Below are 19,902 nucleotides of genomic sequence, written 5' to 3'. Positions count from 1 at the left end.
ACAAGTCTAGGGGGATTGACGGAATACATAGGAAAATGGTTAACCTTAATAATTTAATAGAAGTACAATGTTAACAAGAGCAGATACAAAGATTTACAGAGACCACGTGAACAAATTGGGCATAAATAAAGCAAATGAAGCATTTGACAGTATTACAGCATAAATGACACCAACAAACGGAGGCGGCTTATTTTTGGGCAAGTGGAAAACAGAGGCCGTTTGAGATTCTACCGTCATTCTGGCGTTTGTAATTACCGAATATAAATCGGACAGCCCCATTTTGTAATACTTCTATTGAATTCGAGATAGCGCTGTGATCAGAATCCCACGCGGAGGCAGTATATTCCAACTCAGACCCAAAGAATAGTGACCTGAAGGAGTATGATTGAGGGGCCAATTGCACTTTTCCCATTGCTCTACTTTGTTGTGCTATGTGTGTTGTGATGTGCAAAAATGTTCCACAAGCCGGGAATAGAGATAACGAAAAAGGTCAAACTTCAACAGACGTTTCGTCCCCCATGCAAGAGACATGATCAGTGCGAGCGCACACGAGAGAATGACATCTAACCTAGTTTAAGGAGGTCGCTGTACATGCCTGGGAGAGGACCACGGTTGATATTGCACGCAAGTGTGTCACGCCGTAAATGCCATCAGTTTCCGGGGACCCCACCTTTGTTCACGAGCCAAAATCTTCGGGTTCTCAAAGTCAAAAATATGGTCCGTTGTCCAACAATGGTCGACTAGTTCTGTCTTCGACCTCGTCGCATTTGTTGCGTTTCTCACATCCCGTGTATGTTCTTTAAACCGGGTATAACATTTGCGACCTGTTTTGCCTATGTATGTGGCGTTGCAATCGTGACATTTTATCTCTACACGGTTCTGCTTTGGGACATGGGTGGGCCGGCTACTTTAGGTTTGGAAATTAAACTACGAAGTTTCATGACAGGTTTGAAAGTCGTCCTGAATGCACACCCTGCCCTGGCTGTGATTACTCTTGTCGTGTGATCTCTTCTCTTGCATCCGTCGTCTTATGTTGGCAATAAATGACTTGGGGTATCCCCGCTTAGTCAACGAGTCGGCAATCGTCTTTTCTTCGGCTGCGAGTAGTTCAGCAGTCGAGGCGAACTTGTCAGACCTGTGGCTTCTCACGACGATTCGTTTTTGCTCCAACGGATGATGGGAATCGAAATTCAAGAAATTCATCTTGTTACAGGGCTTACGGTGAACGCTGGTTTGTAGCGTGCCGTGTATCTGCGAACGCTGCCGTCCAAAAAAGAGAGCGTGCCGTGTTGTTCAACCTCTTGCGTGAATTGTATTGTGGGCTCCACACCATTTAAAATGGAAAGGAAGTCGTTCAGATGGTCTTGATTAAGAACAACGAAAGTGTCATCGACGTAGCGTCTGTAGAACTTGGGTACGTGTTGTGTTCTTTGCAGGGCGGTCTCTTCCACGTGTTCCATTACGATGTTTGCCATGGTCAGTGACACAGGACTACCCAAGGGGAAGCCAGCAATCTGTGGTAAATTTGACCACGCAAAGCAAAATGAGTCTGGTTGAGACAGAAGAGCAGAAGTAACACCACATCCACAACAGTTAGGGACGTGTGCGGACCTTTGCCTCGACCAAAGTTATAGCCACATCCGTCGGGACGTTGGTAAAGAGAGATACAACGTCGAAGGACACCATAATGTCGTTTTCTTCCAACGTCAGGTCACGGGCCAGTTGCACGAATTCAGTCGAGTTGTGGACCGACAGCTGTGTTTTTCCGGTTACAGGGGCGATGATTTCGACCAGGAATTTTGATTTTGAATTTGATTTCGACCAGGACAGAGCGTAAGTCGGCGATCCGATGAAGGACACAATTGGACGCAAGGTGCACTCGGGTTTATCAATCTTAGGTAGTCCGTAGATTCGGGGAATGGAAGCATCCGAGGAAAACAGTCGTCGGTATGTGGCGTCGTCCAACCGTCCCTTTTTCTTGAGGTCACGCAGCTGGTCTACCGAAGAATGTTCGGTTCCTGGTGTGGGGTCGTGCTGCAGCCTAGCTAAGTGTGCAGGGTCATCTAGGATGTCTTGCATTTTCTTGTGATAGTCGTCTTTGTTGAGTACAATGAGAGTGCAATATCAATGTTTGAGAGTGCAATGTCAACCGCGGCCCTCTCCTAGACACGTACAGCGACCTTCATAAACTGGGTTAGATGCATAGATTGAGAAATTGCCCGTCAAAAAGTACTCCTTAGTTAACTCGGAAGTTAATTTACAGTGTGCAAAATGTAACTAAGTTAATAACGAAGTTCTCGAGCCTGAAATGTAACTCGCAGTTACTGCGTTACTTAAAAAAGAACGAGTTACTTCCAAGTTACTTCGGACACAAAATAGCATTACGCAGGTGCAGCGCGCGTGAGCAGTAGAGTTGCCTGCGGAGGAGTGCAACACGCTTAGATCGTTTTCGTTTATGTCCAACAATAGACCTCTCTCTGTTTGTAAACAAATGACGTCATACTGTTCGACAGCGCCAAAATTTGGTAGAATTGAACTCGGCTCGAAGCTAGAGGTGAACAAGGTCGCGCCCAAGAGCCACGGTCTTGAGGGAATTACGATATGGTCCCTTAAAGGGACGCGACCCTCGGTCCTACTTTTCTTTCAATGGGAGGCAGCGAACAAGTGCCCGTTCGTGGAACCCAGCCCTCTCCTTCCGATTTGTTTCGGTTTCAGGCTGTATGTCATGATGACGTTCCTCTGGTAGAGGTCTATTCGAACGCTTTGCATCTTACTCACTGAGGGCGCACAATGGTTGATTCATTTCAATGGCAGCGGTTCTTACTTCCTGAATAAAATACTGAATTGATTGAATATCACGTTTTATGGCACAAAATGTCATAAGGAAAAAACGGGAAAAAAGCGAATTAAAAGTAACTTGGAACTTAGTTCGAGCTACTTTGGGAAGCTACCTCAAAAAGAAACGAGTTCCTCTGAAAGTTACCACGCCGCAAAAGTACTGTGTTCAGTTAGTTGTTACTTGTGACGAGTTACTTGTAACTATGTGCCTGAAAACGACCGTGTTTACAAACAGGACAGAAAGGAAAGAAAGCAAGAAATTATGTGGACGTGAGTGAAAATCGAGTTAAAAGCAACTTAGAACTTAACTTAAGTTACTTTGGCTAAGTTACATAAAAAAGGAACGAGTTACCTCGAACTCTGGTTAGACGTCATTTTCACGTGTGTGCTCGCACTGATGATGTCTCCGGCATGGGGGACGAAACGTCTGTTGAAGTAAATTGTTCTTTTGTTACGTGAAGCCGGTGTATCTGTACCTTTTTCTTGATCATGATGCGTGCTACTTACGGTACACATGGTCCGTCTAAAATTACAGGACGGTTTTACAATTACGTAACGCAAAGTTCGGCGGTAACCGCTGTGTCGGCCTGTGGATGTTACACTTTTACTGCTGATATATGCACAACTACTTTAGAGTGAGAAGTACTGGCCTGTCATCTGTGAAGTAAGTAAGGATATGTACAACTGGGATTACCGGGAGAAAAGTATTACCATAATCGTGGCACTAGCGGGGCAGGAAACGCTGTAAAATCGAGACGGTTTCCGGGATAGTGTACACATCTCTGAGTATTTCAAAACCGCTTTCATTACGTGTAGATATGTCTATGTTGATTTGAATAACTAAAACAGAGAGTTTTGTGGTACAACCACATCGGCTTCCTGACACGTTCCCGTTAACAGCTACCACTATAAAACCATGAAGGATATTGCCAACAACAAGCCTATGATCATTTTTAGTTAGTTCCTCTGTAACAATGCATTCACTGTGTGAAATATGAAGGTGAAAATGGTTCACATAGCAAAAATATTCTACATCAACCACGGACGAACGATAGCTGCTACGCCCCCCTGCGAGGCGAACTGGCCATGACATCATGCATACCGCATGTTGCTGATTGGCGGACAAGCTTTTGCGAGCAAACTGCAACGAGCAAATTTGCAAGCAAGCTTGCATATTTCGCCATGACATATGTTTTATTTGATTATATCTAACCGTTGAGACATAATCTTACGAGAAATGTGATATAGCCGTTGACTGTCAGCATGGTTACAAGAGCAGGTTTTCCTCCCTCAAAATGTCTCTGTCGGTGACCTTTTATGAGCTGCTACATGCCGAACGATTCCTAGACGCTGTGTGTGTCGCATAATATCTTGTTTGATCGTTGCATAATTTGCCTTTCGCCATATTTCAATTGAGTTCGGCAATAGATATTACAACGTCGTTGTTGTCGAAACCGAAACTATGCACCCGCGAGGCCCCGCGGGGTGTGTTCTCCTCGTCGTTCATAGTTGGCTGATGGGATTGGATGGCGATGACGTCAGCACGCTATTTTTTGCCTAGTAACTGCGCCTCCGTTGTACTTAATAAGGCAACAGTTAGGGCCGGGTAAAAGTCGACGTGTGCACGATAGTTACGGATCACGGTTTCCTGCAGAGTACTCGGATTTCGCGGAAATCATTTTATGGTCCCTTTAATGCCAAACTCGCAGCGCTTTATTCTCTCTAGTATGGTCCTACATTTAACTCATATCTGCGAATCATTACACGCAATTTCAAGGTGTCCCCGCATTTTGTGTGAAGTTGAACGATTGCCATCGCGTTAGACCTGGCTGCCCTGCATTTTCCATGTTACAGAAAGTAGATGGGGTATACACCAGTACACCTGCAAAAGTCAGGTCAACTAGTAGAGAACAATTCAAAAACAACAATGAACCTTCCAAAACTTTATTAAATGCTTTCTCGTCGTCAGCACGCGAAAATTTGTAATACAGCTTCCTTGCTTCTTGAAGCTTCCTTGAAGCTTCCTTGCTGTTTTTCAATTGTGTGCTTTACAGAAGGTTGCTGAGAGAGCCCGCAGCCACCCATGTTTGCAGCGGAAAATTCTTTCTTCGCTAGAAACGTTGCGAGATCTCTACTCACAAACGGAAAACAGAGCCATTACGGTATATGTCCATGTCCGGTACCGCCACGTACAGCTTGTGACAAAAGTTGGCATGCATGGCACTGGCGCATGTCTTCATCGCAGAGGTCGTCTGCATTATACCAGGAAGAGGTCGAATATTAAACGGGTGACTTTTTTTTTTAAATTTCGTGTTAGCGCCGCGAAGCAACTGTGGCTGTGAGCGGTGTACAGATGTGGACCGGTGAACTGGGGATAGTATAAAGAAGTTGGGGCAGGGGAGTTAGTATGCGCCCTGGGCCGACTTCAGGGGGACTGGGTCAACATTCGTCGGGAATGTTTAAGGAAAACCCAGGGAAAACCTCAGTGAGAACAGTCGGCAGTAGGATTCGAACCCAATAGCTCTCAGTCAAAAACGGGTGACTGACTATTCTATTCATGTATCAGTATGTATGTCCGCCATTGTTTCCTGTTTGGATGTCACTGATATGTAGACATGCGGCGCGGTGCTGTTCCGTGCACTCTTTTTTCCCAAGCTGTACAACACTGCTTAAACCCCACCCAATGCGTTGGAACTCTCCATTAGCCACACTATACGATGTTGTTCGAACTTATTCGTGGACGAACGTAATTCTTTTCTGCAGTTTTTACCGCTATGTAATGTACGAATCGCAAGTTCGACGCGTATGACAAACTTCGACGGGTATGGCAAAAACACTTCATAATATACCAATTAACGGACACTGTCTATCTCTCTTCTTACGTTCCAGATCAATGCAGCCTTTGCAGAAAATAACATCAAGCTGAAGATGAAGGTTTACGACACTTATGTGGTACGATCTTATACTCGACTTGCCGACATGCATTAGCATCAGTGGCCCTATTCATACAGACGGCACATACTGAGCCAAGGTGCTGGCATGAAACCAGGTTGAGGGCAAGGCAATTTCATAGCAGCAACAAATTATTGGAATATGTTTGCAAGGGACGTTGATATCGCGGTGTTCCCTGTTTCGAATTCAGCACATCATTAATTGGCAAAAATAAGGCCAGAACTTTCGGCTACTTTCGGCTACTTTCGTTTCCGACCAATCCTTCGCTCCGACAGAGAACCTTCCACCCAGTTTCAGACAATCCTTACGTTCGCAGACACTAAAGGGCCGCATTTACAAAGGTTGCTGATGGGCTACATTCGTTGCATTCGTACATTCTCGCCTTCCGTCGACACGCTATCGGTTTTCTTGTTGTACAGCAGGGTCTTGTAGGTCATTATTGGCTTAAGCAGGACCACTGCCTTATCTGTTATGGTGTATTAGTGTTCATGATGCTACATTTGACAGCATACACCGAGTGGATATAGTATGGGTATCCTTACAACGTCAATGTTAACATGTGTCAAAGTCATCAAAAGTGAAACCACAATCGGCAATTCTATCTTTCTCAGTTCAATAAGCGCCCATGGCGTAACGCGTGCTTCATTCAGCACTGAGATTTCTTGCAATCGTCCATTCTCAAACCCATGTAGTGTAGATTTTTAGGTTCAAAATATAGGACGATGGCTTGTCCTTAGGACGCGGTTAGTAAAGTTATGTTCTGTACTCTCGCAATCAGACGCACTGCTGGAAGCAGTTCAGGAAAACAGAAGCAGATTTCAATACTATAGCTAGGTAAAGAAGACTACCTTCTCTCGAGGGTAGCTTTGTGGGTTCCTAAGGAAAGGAACCAAAGCACTGGAAGGACAATCGCCTTCAAAAATTTGAGCCTAAGCCACGCAGCGACCACACTGGCGGCAGTGATGATGATAAATACTATCATAGAAAACCCCGGAATTTCATGACATAGGGACACATGCATGACTTTGCTAACCCTCTGTATTTCCAGATGAATGAGGAACAGGACAGGAACCACCTCGTGAAAATTCATGGTAGACAGGTTGAGTCGATTGACTCACATCAAACCGTTGCGATGCTTAATAGCACAATTGTTGAATACCCTGGGACCAACGAGTCCGACATCGTCTTCGTGTTCACGAGGTGGGTGTCGATGGAATAGCACACGACGCAAGATGTCTCTCCTAGATCGCAGACCCCTTACAAGAAAATTCATTTCAAGTCGTTTCACGACAAATGCAAGAGAATGTGTTTTTAGCATAAACAGTTGCCCATTGCTCAACGTGTCTAATTCCTTGGTTTTCACCAAAGCTATCGTTCTGTTTTATATATTCCGCTGGTGTGCTGCTATCGTTCCGATCGTCAGTGCGAAAGTCAGCAAATGGTCATTAAAATGACTCCATTGAAACTTGTTTTCAGAAAGGTCCTCACCAATGCAAGTTCTCACGATTTTTATTGGGGTAAGTATACAAGGCAGAGCAAGTAATAACCACAACCTAGTAAGGACAACAATGCGCCAATTACGCTACATGTAGGGCTTGGCGGCCTATAATGTGGCGACGTGTTGGGCGTCACGCAGTGTAGGGCTGCGGATAATTTCGACCATCCGGGGTTCCTTTAAAATCGCATGGTGCTATAGGCAGTGTTCCCTCCCCCACATTCCTGCCCCACTCGGCCGGGTTTGAACCCGATCTTAGGCTCAGCCAGTCAACACGTTAGCGTCTGAGCTACCAAGGTGGTCAGCCCAATACTGAAATTCCGAAATTTGCGCTGATGCTCAAACTGTATAGGCTCACACGTTGTGGGTAACTAATTTGAACGGTTGTTGAAACGTGGTCCAAGCTGCATCGCATATTGTGATCTATGGGGGAACAGACCTATTTCGAATGCTCAGTGGCGTATTTCCAAACCTGCCTTTGTCGCCGCTGCCTCCAGTTGACGCGGCGTCACTGGCGTATAGCGGCCGCAAAACACCATGGAATGTCATTGTGGCCGCTACTCTTGTGTTCAGAGCGTGTTACTGGACGGATGACGAGCGAACGGCAAGAGACAGATCTGTTTAGGTGCCTGTGGTTGATGATAAAGAATGTAGAAGGCCCTCGAACATTTATGCATATTGGTTCTGAGAACATTATATAATGGATAGTCAACGTTTGCAGTGCTGGTGACGTTGCGCTGCTGCTTCGTGTCTCCTGTTTGCGATTGCATGAATATAAGAATCATTCAAAATATTTTGAATAAGTGCTAACAGAGTAAAACAGAATATGGGCTCAAGCTTTCCTGCATGTAACCACATTTGTTGGAGTGGAGTGGAGGAGTATTATGCAGGTGAGTTTGGATGACATGTTCTCGTACGTTTCGAGACGACCATGGAGAAAGAAATGCGAGGTGGCGCACGAGTGGCGCAGTGATGTAATTTAAGAAATCGTTGTAAATCGGCTTGGTTTCTCCGGTATCGTGCCATATCAAGAACCCATCAAGGATAAGCGTAGCACCGGCGTTGAGACGGAAGCAAAATAGCAACAGTTGACGGATCTGTGGAACAATTCAGACTGGGTTATATTGGCGGCATGTCTGACCTCCATCTTTGAAGCGAACGGAATTCAAGATCCCGTGAAGAAACAAGCTCAACTACTCACGAAATGTGGGTTAACGTTTGCAACAATCCGACCATTGTTCGCTGCACGACAGTTACATGCCACAACCTACGAAATGGTTGTCGAGTCACTACTTAAGCACCACTGTGGTCCACAACCTTCCGAGGTGCTCCACGGACGCAGATTCCAAAAGCTAGTTCAGCGACCTGACGAGTCCATCAACAGCTACGTTACAGTACTAAGGAAGCTGGTGGCAGACTAACTTTCGCTCTGTAACCACCCCAGCAGCAGCTGACAACACAGCATCGCCCAACAGGACGTGCAGGTACTACCATGACAGTGGGGACTGGGTCTACATCTACAATCTTGCCGCTTGATGCAATGCTGCGGGATATATTTGTCTGCGGCATACTGGACGCCAACCTCTAGCATTGTGCCTTTGTTGAGCAGGAGCTCACGTTCAGTGAAGTACTGGACTTTGCATTACGAGCAGCAGGTGCAACTGATGAACAACAGTACGCAGGAGTATCGTAGGGGCACGTTCATAAACTGAATGTCCATCAGGTACGAGAGAGGTACGCAAATTCCGTTACCGTCGTTGTGACGTTCCACATTCTGCCAAGGACTGCAAGCATAAGACTTGCGCAGTGTATATGCTCTAAGATGTTGGGTCATATAGCATGAGCACGTCGCAAGGGGAAAGCAGCTGACAAGGACATCAAATTTTCTTGTAGAGGACAGTGACAGGACGACCTCTACCAGGTATTCCATAAATTCTCGAGTTCCAAGTTGCTCGCAACGTTATTAGTGAATGGCAAGTCAATTCAGTCAGAATGAGACTCAGGCACATCTTATCGTTTGATAAGTGAAGAAACGTACAATCAGACTTAGTACGACAACATACCTTCACTAGCTACGAAAACTATCTCAGGACTTGGCTTGGAGAAGGACTAGAAATCTTGGGATCAAGCAACGTCACTGTACTGTCCAACAAGGACATGACCAAACTGTCCATAGATACTTTTGCTAGGAAGGAACTGTTTCCACCCGCTGCGGATAGAAGTACGCAGAATCAATTGCTTCCACAGTGGTTCCCTTGAACAGATTTTAGCCGACCACTAGAGGTGTTTGGCAGTGCCATCCAAGGTAACAGCGGCAATGTTGTTGACGTCAAGCTTCAAACAGATGCAACATCAAAATTTTCAGGGCATGCCCGGTGCCCATTGAACTTCAGGATGCGGCACGTGCTGAGGTTCAATGCTTGGAACAACGTGGAATCTAGAGCTTGTGCAGCATGCAGAGTGGACGACTCCTCTAGTGTGTGTGCGAAAGAAGGACAACAGCATACGACTGTGTGGTGATTATTGCAGGACAGTTAACGCCGCATCGATGAAGGCTGCGTACCCGTTGCCGACTGCAAGTGAAGCCTTAGTTCAGCTGCTAGGGGGCACGCTATTCTAAACCCTAGACGTGGGTTAAGCCTACCAGCAATTACGAGTGACGAAATCCTCGGCTGAACGATTGACCATCAGTACAATTAAGGAACTGTACCAAGGCAAGCGCCTACCTTTCGGAATGTCTGCTGTTCCAGCAATATTCTAGAAACACATGGACGAGCTTTTGGCTGGCATTGGTGGCATAGCAATCTACTTGGACGACATGATGGTCAGCAGAGCAGACCCACTGCAGCCGCATCACCGCCTGAAGTTGTTACTTGACAGACTAGAAAAGTCAAGGCCGAGGCTGAAGATGTCGAAATGTAGATTTGGAAAACAAAATAATTGCCTTAAGCATTCAGCAAACAGAAGCTAAACTACATGCGCTTCAGAATGCGCACGGACCTACATTCAAGGAAATTCTGCAGTCGTTCCTTGGGATGAAGGCGCTCTACGAACGTTTTTTGAATAACTGGTGTATTACAGAGCACCAAAATGCTTTTGAGGAACTCAAGCAGCAAATCTGAAGGGCTCCTATGCTAGCCCACTATGGTACTCAACGCCCGTTATTTCTCTGTGATGCCTCCACGTATGGTGTAGCGCCAGTGCCAGAACAACTTGACAAGGAAGGCAATGAAAGGACGGTTAATTTTGCGTCCAGGAGTTTGGATCAAGCTGAGAGATATTACGCTCAATCAGATGCAGTAGGACTCGCCATTGTACTCGCCATGGGGTTACGCATATTCTCATGCACCTCGCAGGACGTCACGTCTAAGTATATACTGACCACAAGCCCATGGTGAGCATCGGTGGAGCTACAAATACTGTACCGCAACAGATATGCCCAGGAGGCTAGCAGCTTACAGCTACTACTTTTGCTACCGGCCGGGAAAGCTCAACTGCAATTATCACGTATTAAGCAGGTTGCCCATGTCTTCGGCAGATGACGAATAGTGCCCGCCTGAGGATATGTTAATGCGGGAATCATTAAGGCGTCCTTCTCTAACAGTAGAAGACATATCTGCAGCAATGCACTGTGGTCGAGTACTACCTCAAGTGTACGAAACTATTAATGTGGGGACACCGGACGAGCTACAGGATGCACAATTACGAAGATATCGGACATTGGCGACAGAACTTTCTTTACATTGTGGTCGCATACTTCGAGGATTGAATGTTGCCATTTCACGAGGGAAATAGAAGCAAGCCCTTGAATTTGTGCATGCTGGGTACCGTGGTATAGAAAGAAGTGAGAGGGCGCTCACAAGCTGGTGCATGAGGAGAGAGGCGGAACCCGAGAAGAGGAGGGAAGAAGGACGACACAACAAGAATCCTCCAACGAAATCGTTCGAGAATCTTCGTTGGAGAATCTTCGAGAATTCTTGTTGGGTCGTCCTTCTTCCCTCCTCATCTCTGGTTCCGCCTCTCTCACCGTGGTATAGTAACCACAAATGCATGAATTACACTTTGTACGCTGCTTGCGAAATCCAACAGGTCCCTGAGCGTTCTCTTGACAGGGCTTGAGCGGGGTTATGCTTGATGGAGTGACATAGACAGACATTGAAACCATGTGTTAAGGAAGTTGAAGCTACTGCGCACCTCGCTCGCGCACCTGATGGACAGGCACGTTATGGGCATGAGCTAGCATTCTCGTTTTCGCTTTCGGGCAGTAAAGTCTACTTGCTCCTGCTGTCTGTCGTCCTTGCCCTTCCTCAACATTAAACACTGGTGCCGAAACCCGGGAAGAGGACATTCCAAGGCCTGCAGGATGATGGAACCGCAGGAACAAGCCACGAAGTCCTTGCTTTTGTCTAAGAGGAAATCCCTTCGTCAGCGGTTGACAACCGTGCTCAACGAGGCCGAACGCCTGCTCGAGACGACCGATGTTTCCGCTGACCATGCTGGCCGTTGCGAGCTACTGACCGAACGTATCAAGACGTTCGCTACTTCTCTGGACGAAGTTGACATAAATCTGGAGACCTTGTTCACCGTTGAACAAGCTGATGCCGAATTTGACAAGGTATTGGAATATCAGGACCGCGTAGCCTCGATATCATGCTTCTTAAGGAGGAGCCTTGTGCCTCAGCCCATCGCCCAGGCCTCGACGACCGCGGCGACAGTCCAGACCGGTGCTGCTGCGCCACAGGGAGGTACTGGTCATACAGCGTCGGGATCCATTCTGAGCTCTACTCGTCGTCCTAATTTGCCGAAGCTAGAGCTCATCAAGTTTGACGGCAATATGGAGAATTGGCAGGAGTTCTGGATCCGCTTTGAGTCCATCGTGCACTGTAATTCATCGTTGTCCAACAATGAAAAGATGTCCTATTTGTCGTCTGTCCTCAAGGGAGAAGCCGCAGCTTCCGTTAAAGGGCTTCAACTTACAGGCGACATGTATGACACTGCGGTCAAAATGCTACAGGATCGATTCGGCAATCCAGACTCGCTCATGCAGTTCCATCTGAAGCGACTGTTAGCCATTCAGGAGGTTCGTTCGACCCGAAACGTCTCCGAACTTAGACGTCTGCATGACACGGCGCGCGCGCATATCCGAAGTTTGGAAGCGTTGGGAACTGGATTGAGTTCGTATTCTTCGCTGTTGTACCCAGTATTACAACAGGCCCTTCCAGTCGACTTGGTCCTCAGCTTTCAGAGGAGACTTCACACTGAGGCCGCGGACGCAACTGGAACCGCAGACGATCGTCATGAAAAGGTTCTGGGCAAGTTACTAGACTTCATCAAAATGGAAGCTGAATGCAGGGAACACGTCGCAGCGGCAGAAGGGACACAAGATCCTCGACGTTTTACACAGAGTCGAGATGGCAAACACACTCGAAATTCACAGGACCGACTGCCCTCCGCTGCAGCACTCGGTGCTGAAGCCAGTAAGACATCTAAACCAACGAATACCAAGAAAACTGCAGGCAACGCTTGCTTCTTTTGTGGGAAGGATCACGACGTCAGGAAGTGCCGTCTAGATGCCGACCTGGCAGACCTGGAAGAGCGGCTTCGTCGAAGCCGCCGCTGCTTCCGTTGCGCAAAGGAGAATCACACCGCTAGAGTTTGTCGATCCGTGAAGGGCCTGAAGTGCGAACGATGCAGCGGGCGGCATTTGACGGTCCTATGTAGGCAAGGGAGTCAGAAAACTACGGATGGAACCGTCGTAGCAAGCGGTACATGGCAGCACTGTTCTCCATACCCGCAGGTCGTGCTCCTGCAGACGGGGTATGCCATACTTTGCACTACTGATGGCCGACGGAAGCCAATTCGTATTCTCATCGATGGCGGCAGCCAAAGGACATTTATTAAGAAGCCACTGTCGCGGAAAATGCAGCTGCCAATCGTGGGAAGGGAAGATCTTGCAATCAACACTGTCGGAAAAGCCGGGAAGCAGTCCTTGCATAGCAGGGTCAGTGTGACCCTCCGATCCCAGTACACGTCCCAGGAGGTGTCCTTTGAGGCTCTGGAAATACCAGAAATATGCATCAGTAACCTTCCGCATATCGACGTCAAGGCTCTCGATTGCCTCAGGAATACTGGAATCCAGTTAGCGGATGTGGCTGTGGCATCTGTTCCCTCAACAGAAATAAGCATTCTTTTGGGCGCAGACTTTTACGGGGCGGTTGTCACCGGCAAGCAAATGCGGCTTCAGGGTAACCTCATCGCTCTCGAAACAACCTTCGGATGGACTCTGCAAGGTCCTGCGGGAGATTATTCTTCGCCAGAGGTGAACACTTTCCACGTTGATGTTTCTAGCTTCTCCCAAGACGACTTAGATGAGAGGTTGCAGTCATTCTGGGACTTGGAGCACCTCGGGATTGCCGACGCCGCAGAATCACCAGGAATAGATCCCGTTCTACAGAGATTCGAGGACAGCACTCTATTGGAGAACGGTCGCTACAGTGTTGGGCTGCCTTGGAAGGACAACCTTGTCTCTAGGCTCGGGACAAACAAGACAACAGCTGAAGTACGTCTAAGAAACGCCACCCGCACTCTGTTGAAAGACCAGGCTGTAATGAACGAATACGACCAAGTTATTCGCCAGTACCTCGAGAACGGTCACGCTGAACGCGTAGATGTCACAGCGTCAAAGGTTGGCCCGGAGTATTATCTCCCACATCATGCAGTGATCCGACGTGAAAGGGAGACTACTAAAGTACGCATCGTATTCGACGCCTCGTCAAAGTCACCTGGTTTTCTATCTTTGAATGACGTACTACACGCGGGTCCTAATCTCAATTCGGACATTCTCTCTTTGCTGTTGAGTTTCAGGATGCATCCCATCGCCCTTGTTTCTGACATAGAGAAGGCCTTTCTGCAAATTGGCCTTCACAAGCAGGACACCGACGCATTGCGTTTCCTTTGGTATTCTACGACTCCGGTTACTGGGCAAACCCTCCCAGACATTGAAACTTGGCGGATGACTCGAGTACCCTTTGGTGCCAGGTCCAGCCCCTTTCTTCTTTCCGCCACTATTCGACATCACTTACGGCAGTCTGAAGGGGACTACCCTGAGGCAGCGGCTCTTCTACAGGACCATTTCTACGTCGACGACTTGGTGGTCAGCGTGGAAACATCATCAGACGCAGAGATTCTGTACCAGGACACTTTGCGAATATTTGAGGCCGCAGGCATGAACGTGAAGAAGTGGGTGACCAATGACGGGTGCCTATTACGCCAGATGTTCAACGACGGCAGCACAACCGTCGAGACGACTCAAGATCACACTAAGAAGGTGCTGGGACTTGTCTGGGACGTACACAATGACAAACTACGATGCCCTCTCGCAGCCATTTTGGACTTCGTTGCAAACGAGACGAATGACAAGAGACACATTTTACAGTCCGTATCAAGGATGTACGATCCTTTCGGCTTACTTGCGCCCTTCACCATTACTGGGAAGATTCTGCTGCAAAGAATTTGGGAGGCGGAGCTAGACTGGGATGATCCACTGCCAGAGGACATACAATCAGTGTGGAAGGAGTGGTGTGTGGGAGTGTCAGAACTGGAGCAACTCTCTCTCCCTCGATTCCTGGGATATTCGTGCACGGCCACGCCTAGGAAGATGCACGTATTTGCTGACGCTAGTCCCTACGCTTACGGCGCGGTAATCTACGTTGAAGCGTCATCGAGCGGCTCTTCTAGCATGGAGTTTCTCGTCAGCAAGAGCAGAGTGGCCCCCATCAAGCGCCAAACGCTGCCAAGGCTTGAACTTATGGCAGCCCTTCTTGCCGCACGGCTTTACCGATATGTCTGCACTGCTTTGAAGATTGTGCCCGACGGTGTGTTCTGGACGGATTCTCTCATAGCGTTGCATTGGATAAGAGGGCCAGTAACACGGTGGAAGACCTTCGTTGCGAACCGCGTCCAAGAAATTCAAAGCATCACTTCTACTGAATGTTGGCGACACTGTCCCGGTGAGGAGAATCCGGCTGACCTCCTCACTCGAGGTGTCAAGGGGCATCAGCTTCAGGGCAGCGTCTTGTGGTGGCACGGCCCTACGTGGTTGGCACGTGCGGAAAATTGGCCAAGTTCACTCATACCAGAACCCACTTGTCCTGATGGGAAGGACGAAGTGGTCCCTCAACTTGTTTCCTCGGTGGCGATTGCGGCGGCTCAAACCCTCATGTCGCCAGAGCGGTACAGTAGAGCGAACCGACTTTGTCGAGTAACGGCGTGGGTGCAGCGCTACGTACAGAACTCAAGGGGTCGGAAGCAGACTGGCCCGCTTACAACACAGGAGTTGAAAAATTCCGAGCAGTACTGGATCAGGATGACACAAGCAAAGTTCCTGGACAAGAAGTCCACGCATCTTCAGAATTTCCGTTGGTACAAAGATGACGACGGCATTCTCCGGCTTTACGGGCGTCTCCAGCATTCCGAACAACCAGCAGCGACTAAGCACCCAATCCTACTACCGCCTGCTTCGGAAGCCTGGTTCACCCGCCTCATGGTTCTTCGCGAACACGAAAGGATGGCCCACGCCGGGGTTCAGGAGACTCTACATCAGATACGGGAGGATTACTGGGTGATCAGAGGAAGGCAATCTGTCAAGTACGCCCTGCACCACTGCTACTTTTGCCGACGTCTCCGAACACATTCATGCACCGAGCAAGAGGCGCCCCTACCGAAGGATCGAGTTTCACAGCAACTTCCGTTTGACGTGGTCGGGGTAGACTTTGCAGGTCCACTGTATTACAAAACAGCGCACGGATATTCAAAGTCGTACGTGACACTCTTCACTTGCACAGCTACACGAGCCATTCATCTAGAGTTGGTAACGGACCAAGCCTTCGGCACCTTCCTCATGGCGTTTAAGCGATTTGTGGCTCGCAGGGGTATACCAAAGAAAATCTATTCCGACAACTTTCTAACATACAAGAAGGCTTCCCGAGAACTTCCTCCTATGATTTCCGCTCAATTTCAAGCAGTGAAAGAATATGCCACCCAAACACGGAGCACATGGGAGTTCATAGTAGAACAAGCACCATGGTGGGGAGGCTTTTGGGAGCGCATGGTGCGCTCCGTCAAAGAATCACTGCGCAGGTCGCTAGGTCGGTGCGAACTCGACTTCCAGGAGCTACAGACCGTGTTGACGGAGGTCGAAGCCATTGTGAATTCAAGACCTCTTACTTCGCTCACAGAAGACCCTAACGACACAGAAGCCCTTTCTCCTTCACACTTCCTGATCGGGAGACGGCTTACCGCCTTGCCCTCAATGCAGTTTCTCTATTCAGTTGACGTCAATGTCTCCCCCTCGCAGATTCAGCAGGCTAAAGAAGGTCTTCTAAACAATTACTGGAAGCTATGGTCGAAAGACTACCTTCTCCAACTGCGGTCAGCTAACCTCAGCAAGCATGTAACCTCGGCCAACGTTCGGCAGCACGATCTGGTCCTCATACCCGATCGACGACAGCCCAGGATGTTTTGGACCCTCGGACGGGTAGAGCAGCTTCACCTCGGTCGAGATGGGCTAGTTCGTTCCTGCACCCTACGGACATCAGGCGGCGCATACCTACGACGACCAGTTCAGCTGATCCATCGCTTGGAACTCGACGGATGACAAGTCATTGTGGGGGGAGTGTTAAGGAAGTTGAAGCTACTGCGCACCTCGCTCGCGCACCTGATGGACAGGCACGTTATGGGCATGAGCTAGCATTCTCGTTTTCGCTTTCGGGCAGTAAAGTCTACTTGCTCCTGCTGTCTGTCGTCCTTGCCCTTCCTCAACATTAAACACCATGGTTAAGTCATGTGAAGCATGCTGTGAGGCACAGAAGGCTCTTGCGAGAGCCCCACAGCCAGAGTGGACACGCCCAGATAACCGTGTTACACGATTCATATGAACTTTGCTGAGCCTGTTGAAGGCCATTACCTGTTACTGGTGGCTGATGCCTACAGTAAGTGGGCGGAAATACGGCACATGACTCACAATTCGGCAGCCGTGTTCGGAAGGCTGTTTTGGATAATGGGACGACATTTGTATCCGAGGAGATCCAGGAATTCCACAAAAGAAACGGTGTAAAGCATGTTACACCAGCATCTTCACACCCTGAACCGTACTTTGCGCATCCCTCAATCAGCTAGACTCCCGCCCCCCTCTCTCACAAAATTGCTTGGTCCCTGGCCACATCCATCACACCTACGCTCTGCCCTCAAGCTTCTCTTCACCTTTCTGGACACCACAGGACTTTGATCCTTATTTTGAACTGGCTCATTATTTCATTCCCCGCATCACCACCAGCAATGGGGTAGAGTATCGCAAGCCATCATCCCGTCCTAAATTTCTTGTTTCTCACCCTGCCACTAATGGACAAGCCGAGAGAACGGTTGACGAGGTTAAAGGAGCCCTGTCAAGAAGACCCTCAGGAACAGTAGCGTGTCGGATTTGGCGATTTCTATACAAGCAGCATACGACGTGTCATGCAGCAATGGAAACACTCCAGCAAGACTGATGTTTCGTCGGAAGCAGCCATCTGCGCATCATCCGCTCATACCGTCTGAGCGCAGCAGTAAAACAAACGACGACGATCTCCCCAAGAAAGCGAGATGAGGCTGGTAAGGATCGTCAAGAGCAAGTCATCATGGATATACCGGCATGTAATCAGAACACTAGGACTCCGGCCATGGATCGTTCACGGCCATATATACGAATCATGATGATATGATGAAGTCGGCGTTGCTACGTCGCTCGGCGCGCAATAAGAAATGCCATTCACACGTTTTATGGTTTTCAGAGACACGTTGTGTGTGTTTGATCGATTTATTATTAAGTTGATGATGCATTACTTTCTCGCCTTAACACATTGCGCAAGGATCATTCAAATATCAATTTATTGACCATTTGTTGTCTCAACTATATGCTGCAAGATATTCGCTATCTGTCTCATATGTGCTTAAATTTCGGACGTGCCGGCATATCTTCGCAGGCGGTCCTTTCTCACTCCATGTGAACCTGCACGCCCCTTCGAGTGACATCCCTCCTGGGAGACTGCAGGTGCTTCGCTAGATCCTGCGACGCGTTCTCTTGCCTTGTCACGCGACCTCTGCAACTAAGCGGAGAGGTTCGCGCGAGCGGGGGCATGAAACGTTCGCATAGGTCACAAACTCTTTGGTAGGACAGTTTTGAGGCATTTCAACGCGGTCGAGCAGTGAACTTTTTCTCCCCACTTTCCATGCTGCTTTAAAGGGGCAGTAAAACAAGGTGCGCATTTCTCTGTATTATATCAGCGCAACTTATGCAGTGAAAGCTAGTTGTACTTACTATCGCTGAAATCCGAAAGGCGCTTGGATATGGATGACATATTCAATGCACTCTGTCGCTTCTTAGCTCCAGCCTGTGATCTCAGCCAGCCAAGTCATTTTGACTTGGCGCTTGCCTCACCAATTATGAATGAAAGAATGAAAAAAAATCGCAGTAACGACTTGACGGGTTCACAGCTCCCGTACAAAATGGCATTGGCTAAGTGACACGAAAAGCATCCGTGCAAGGTAAACTATAAATGCATGCGATATGAATATCTTTCTTTGACACTGTCAGTCGATCAATAGGGGGCTCGTTCAAGATACATGGGAATATACAGGGTGTTCCATTTAAGATTGTCCCCACCTTTAAAAAATAATGAATCATCATCATCAATGAAGCCAAGTGCATAGTGTTACCAGTGACCTGGAGCATTTAATAGTATTTTTTGTCGCGCAATTAACTTAATAATTAATTAATTAATTTTCTAACTTTTTAATTAGGAGGATCACACCGGAGATGTCAACTGTGAAGTTGTGGGTGTTGACATGAGAAAGCGAATGCAGTGTGTTGCAACTCTCTAGCTCATTCGAGTCTTTTTTCCCGGGCCAGCAGAAAGGGCCCGGAGTTCCGAAACTACGGCGGAATCAGTTTCCGTCGCGCGAAAAGAGCGCTTGATTGCAGCGCTTTCTCACGGCCGCTTGACGAACAAGCATTGATGTCGTCCGTCCCGCCTATGGTGTCATCTGTCACGGGTGCGGGAACACCAGCGAGGTCACTGCGGCGCTTTATCTCGTTTCTTTGTTTTTTAGGCGTGAAGCGACACAAAACAGGGGAAGCGGAAGATATCTGCTCACGACTTACCTTGAACCACGAGCGCGAGATTATTAAATCAATAAGAAAGAAAGAAAAGCTGTGGGCTATGAAATTTATGAAGCCGCTCTTTTACACCTTTTCATTTGCACCCACTCTCTGCGTTGGTGACACTATGCACTTGGTTTCATTCTTATGCGATGATTCATTATTTTTTAAAGGTGGGGTCAATCTTAAATGGAACACCCTCTATATGAACACTCTGTTCACCATATCTGGTTCTACATCGGGGGATATGACAAAAGCTCTTGGCGCGATGATTATAGGAATAACTGTGCTCCTTGAGGTCAAACAACGATAAGATATTATCTAAGGACTTTTTATGAGCTGTACAGTAATAACACAAAAGTTTATATCGGTACAGGTTATGAATAATAATCAGCGAGTACCGTTCAAACAAACCAGTTGTGGT

At 47.9% G+C, this 19,902-nt stretch overlaps 2 protein-coding genes across 2 annotated transcripts in view; both read left to right on the top strand.

Annotated features, from left to right (window-relative positions):
- The window catches only part of LOC135394551 (uncharacterized), a 33,130-nt gene extending 22,723 nt beyond the window's left edge, over positions 1 to 10,407 (top strand). The window contains exons 6-9 of the mRNA XM_064625354.1: positions 5,728 to 5,790; positions 6,839 to 6,990; positions 9,358 to 9,506; positions 10,367 to 10,407. Coding sequence (XP_064481424.1) covers positions 5,728 to 5,790; positions 6,839 to 6,990; positions 9,358 to 9,506; positions 10,367 to 10,407 — 405 coding nt within the window. The remainder of the gene's footprint in view (positions 1 to 5,727; positions 5,791 to 6,838; positions 6,991 to 9,357; positions 9,507 to 10,366) is intronic.
- A 1,241-nt stretch (positions 10,408 to 11,648) lies between these two features.
- Positions 11,649 to 16,940, top strand: LOC135394547 (uncharacterized). The gene has a single exon (XM_064625341.1). It carries the CDS (start codon positions 11,649 to 11,651, stop codon positions 16,938 to 16,940), a length of 5,292 nt encoding a protein of 1,763 aa, XP_064481411.1.
- The last annotated feature ends 2,962 nt before the right edge of the window (positions 16,941 to 19,902 follow it).

Source organism: Ornithodoros turicata, chromosome 1 (genome assembly GCF_037126465.1).
Source record: "Ornithodoros turicata isolate Travis chromosome 1, ASM3712646v1, whole genome shotgun sequence".
Classification (NCBI taxonomy): domain Eukaryota; kingdom Metazoa; phylum Arthropoda; class Arachnida; order Ixodida; family Argasidae; genus Ornithodoros; species Ornithodoros turicata.
The sequence above is the reverse complement of the archived record's forward strand: the minus strand, read 5'-3'. Positions and strand labels throughout refer to the sequence as shown.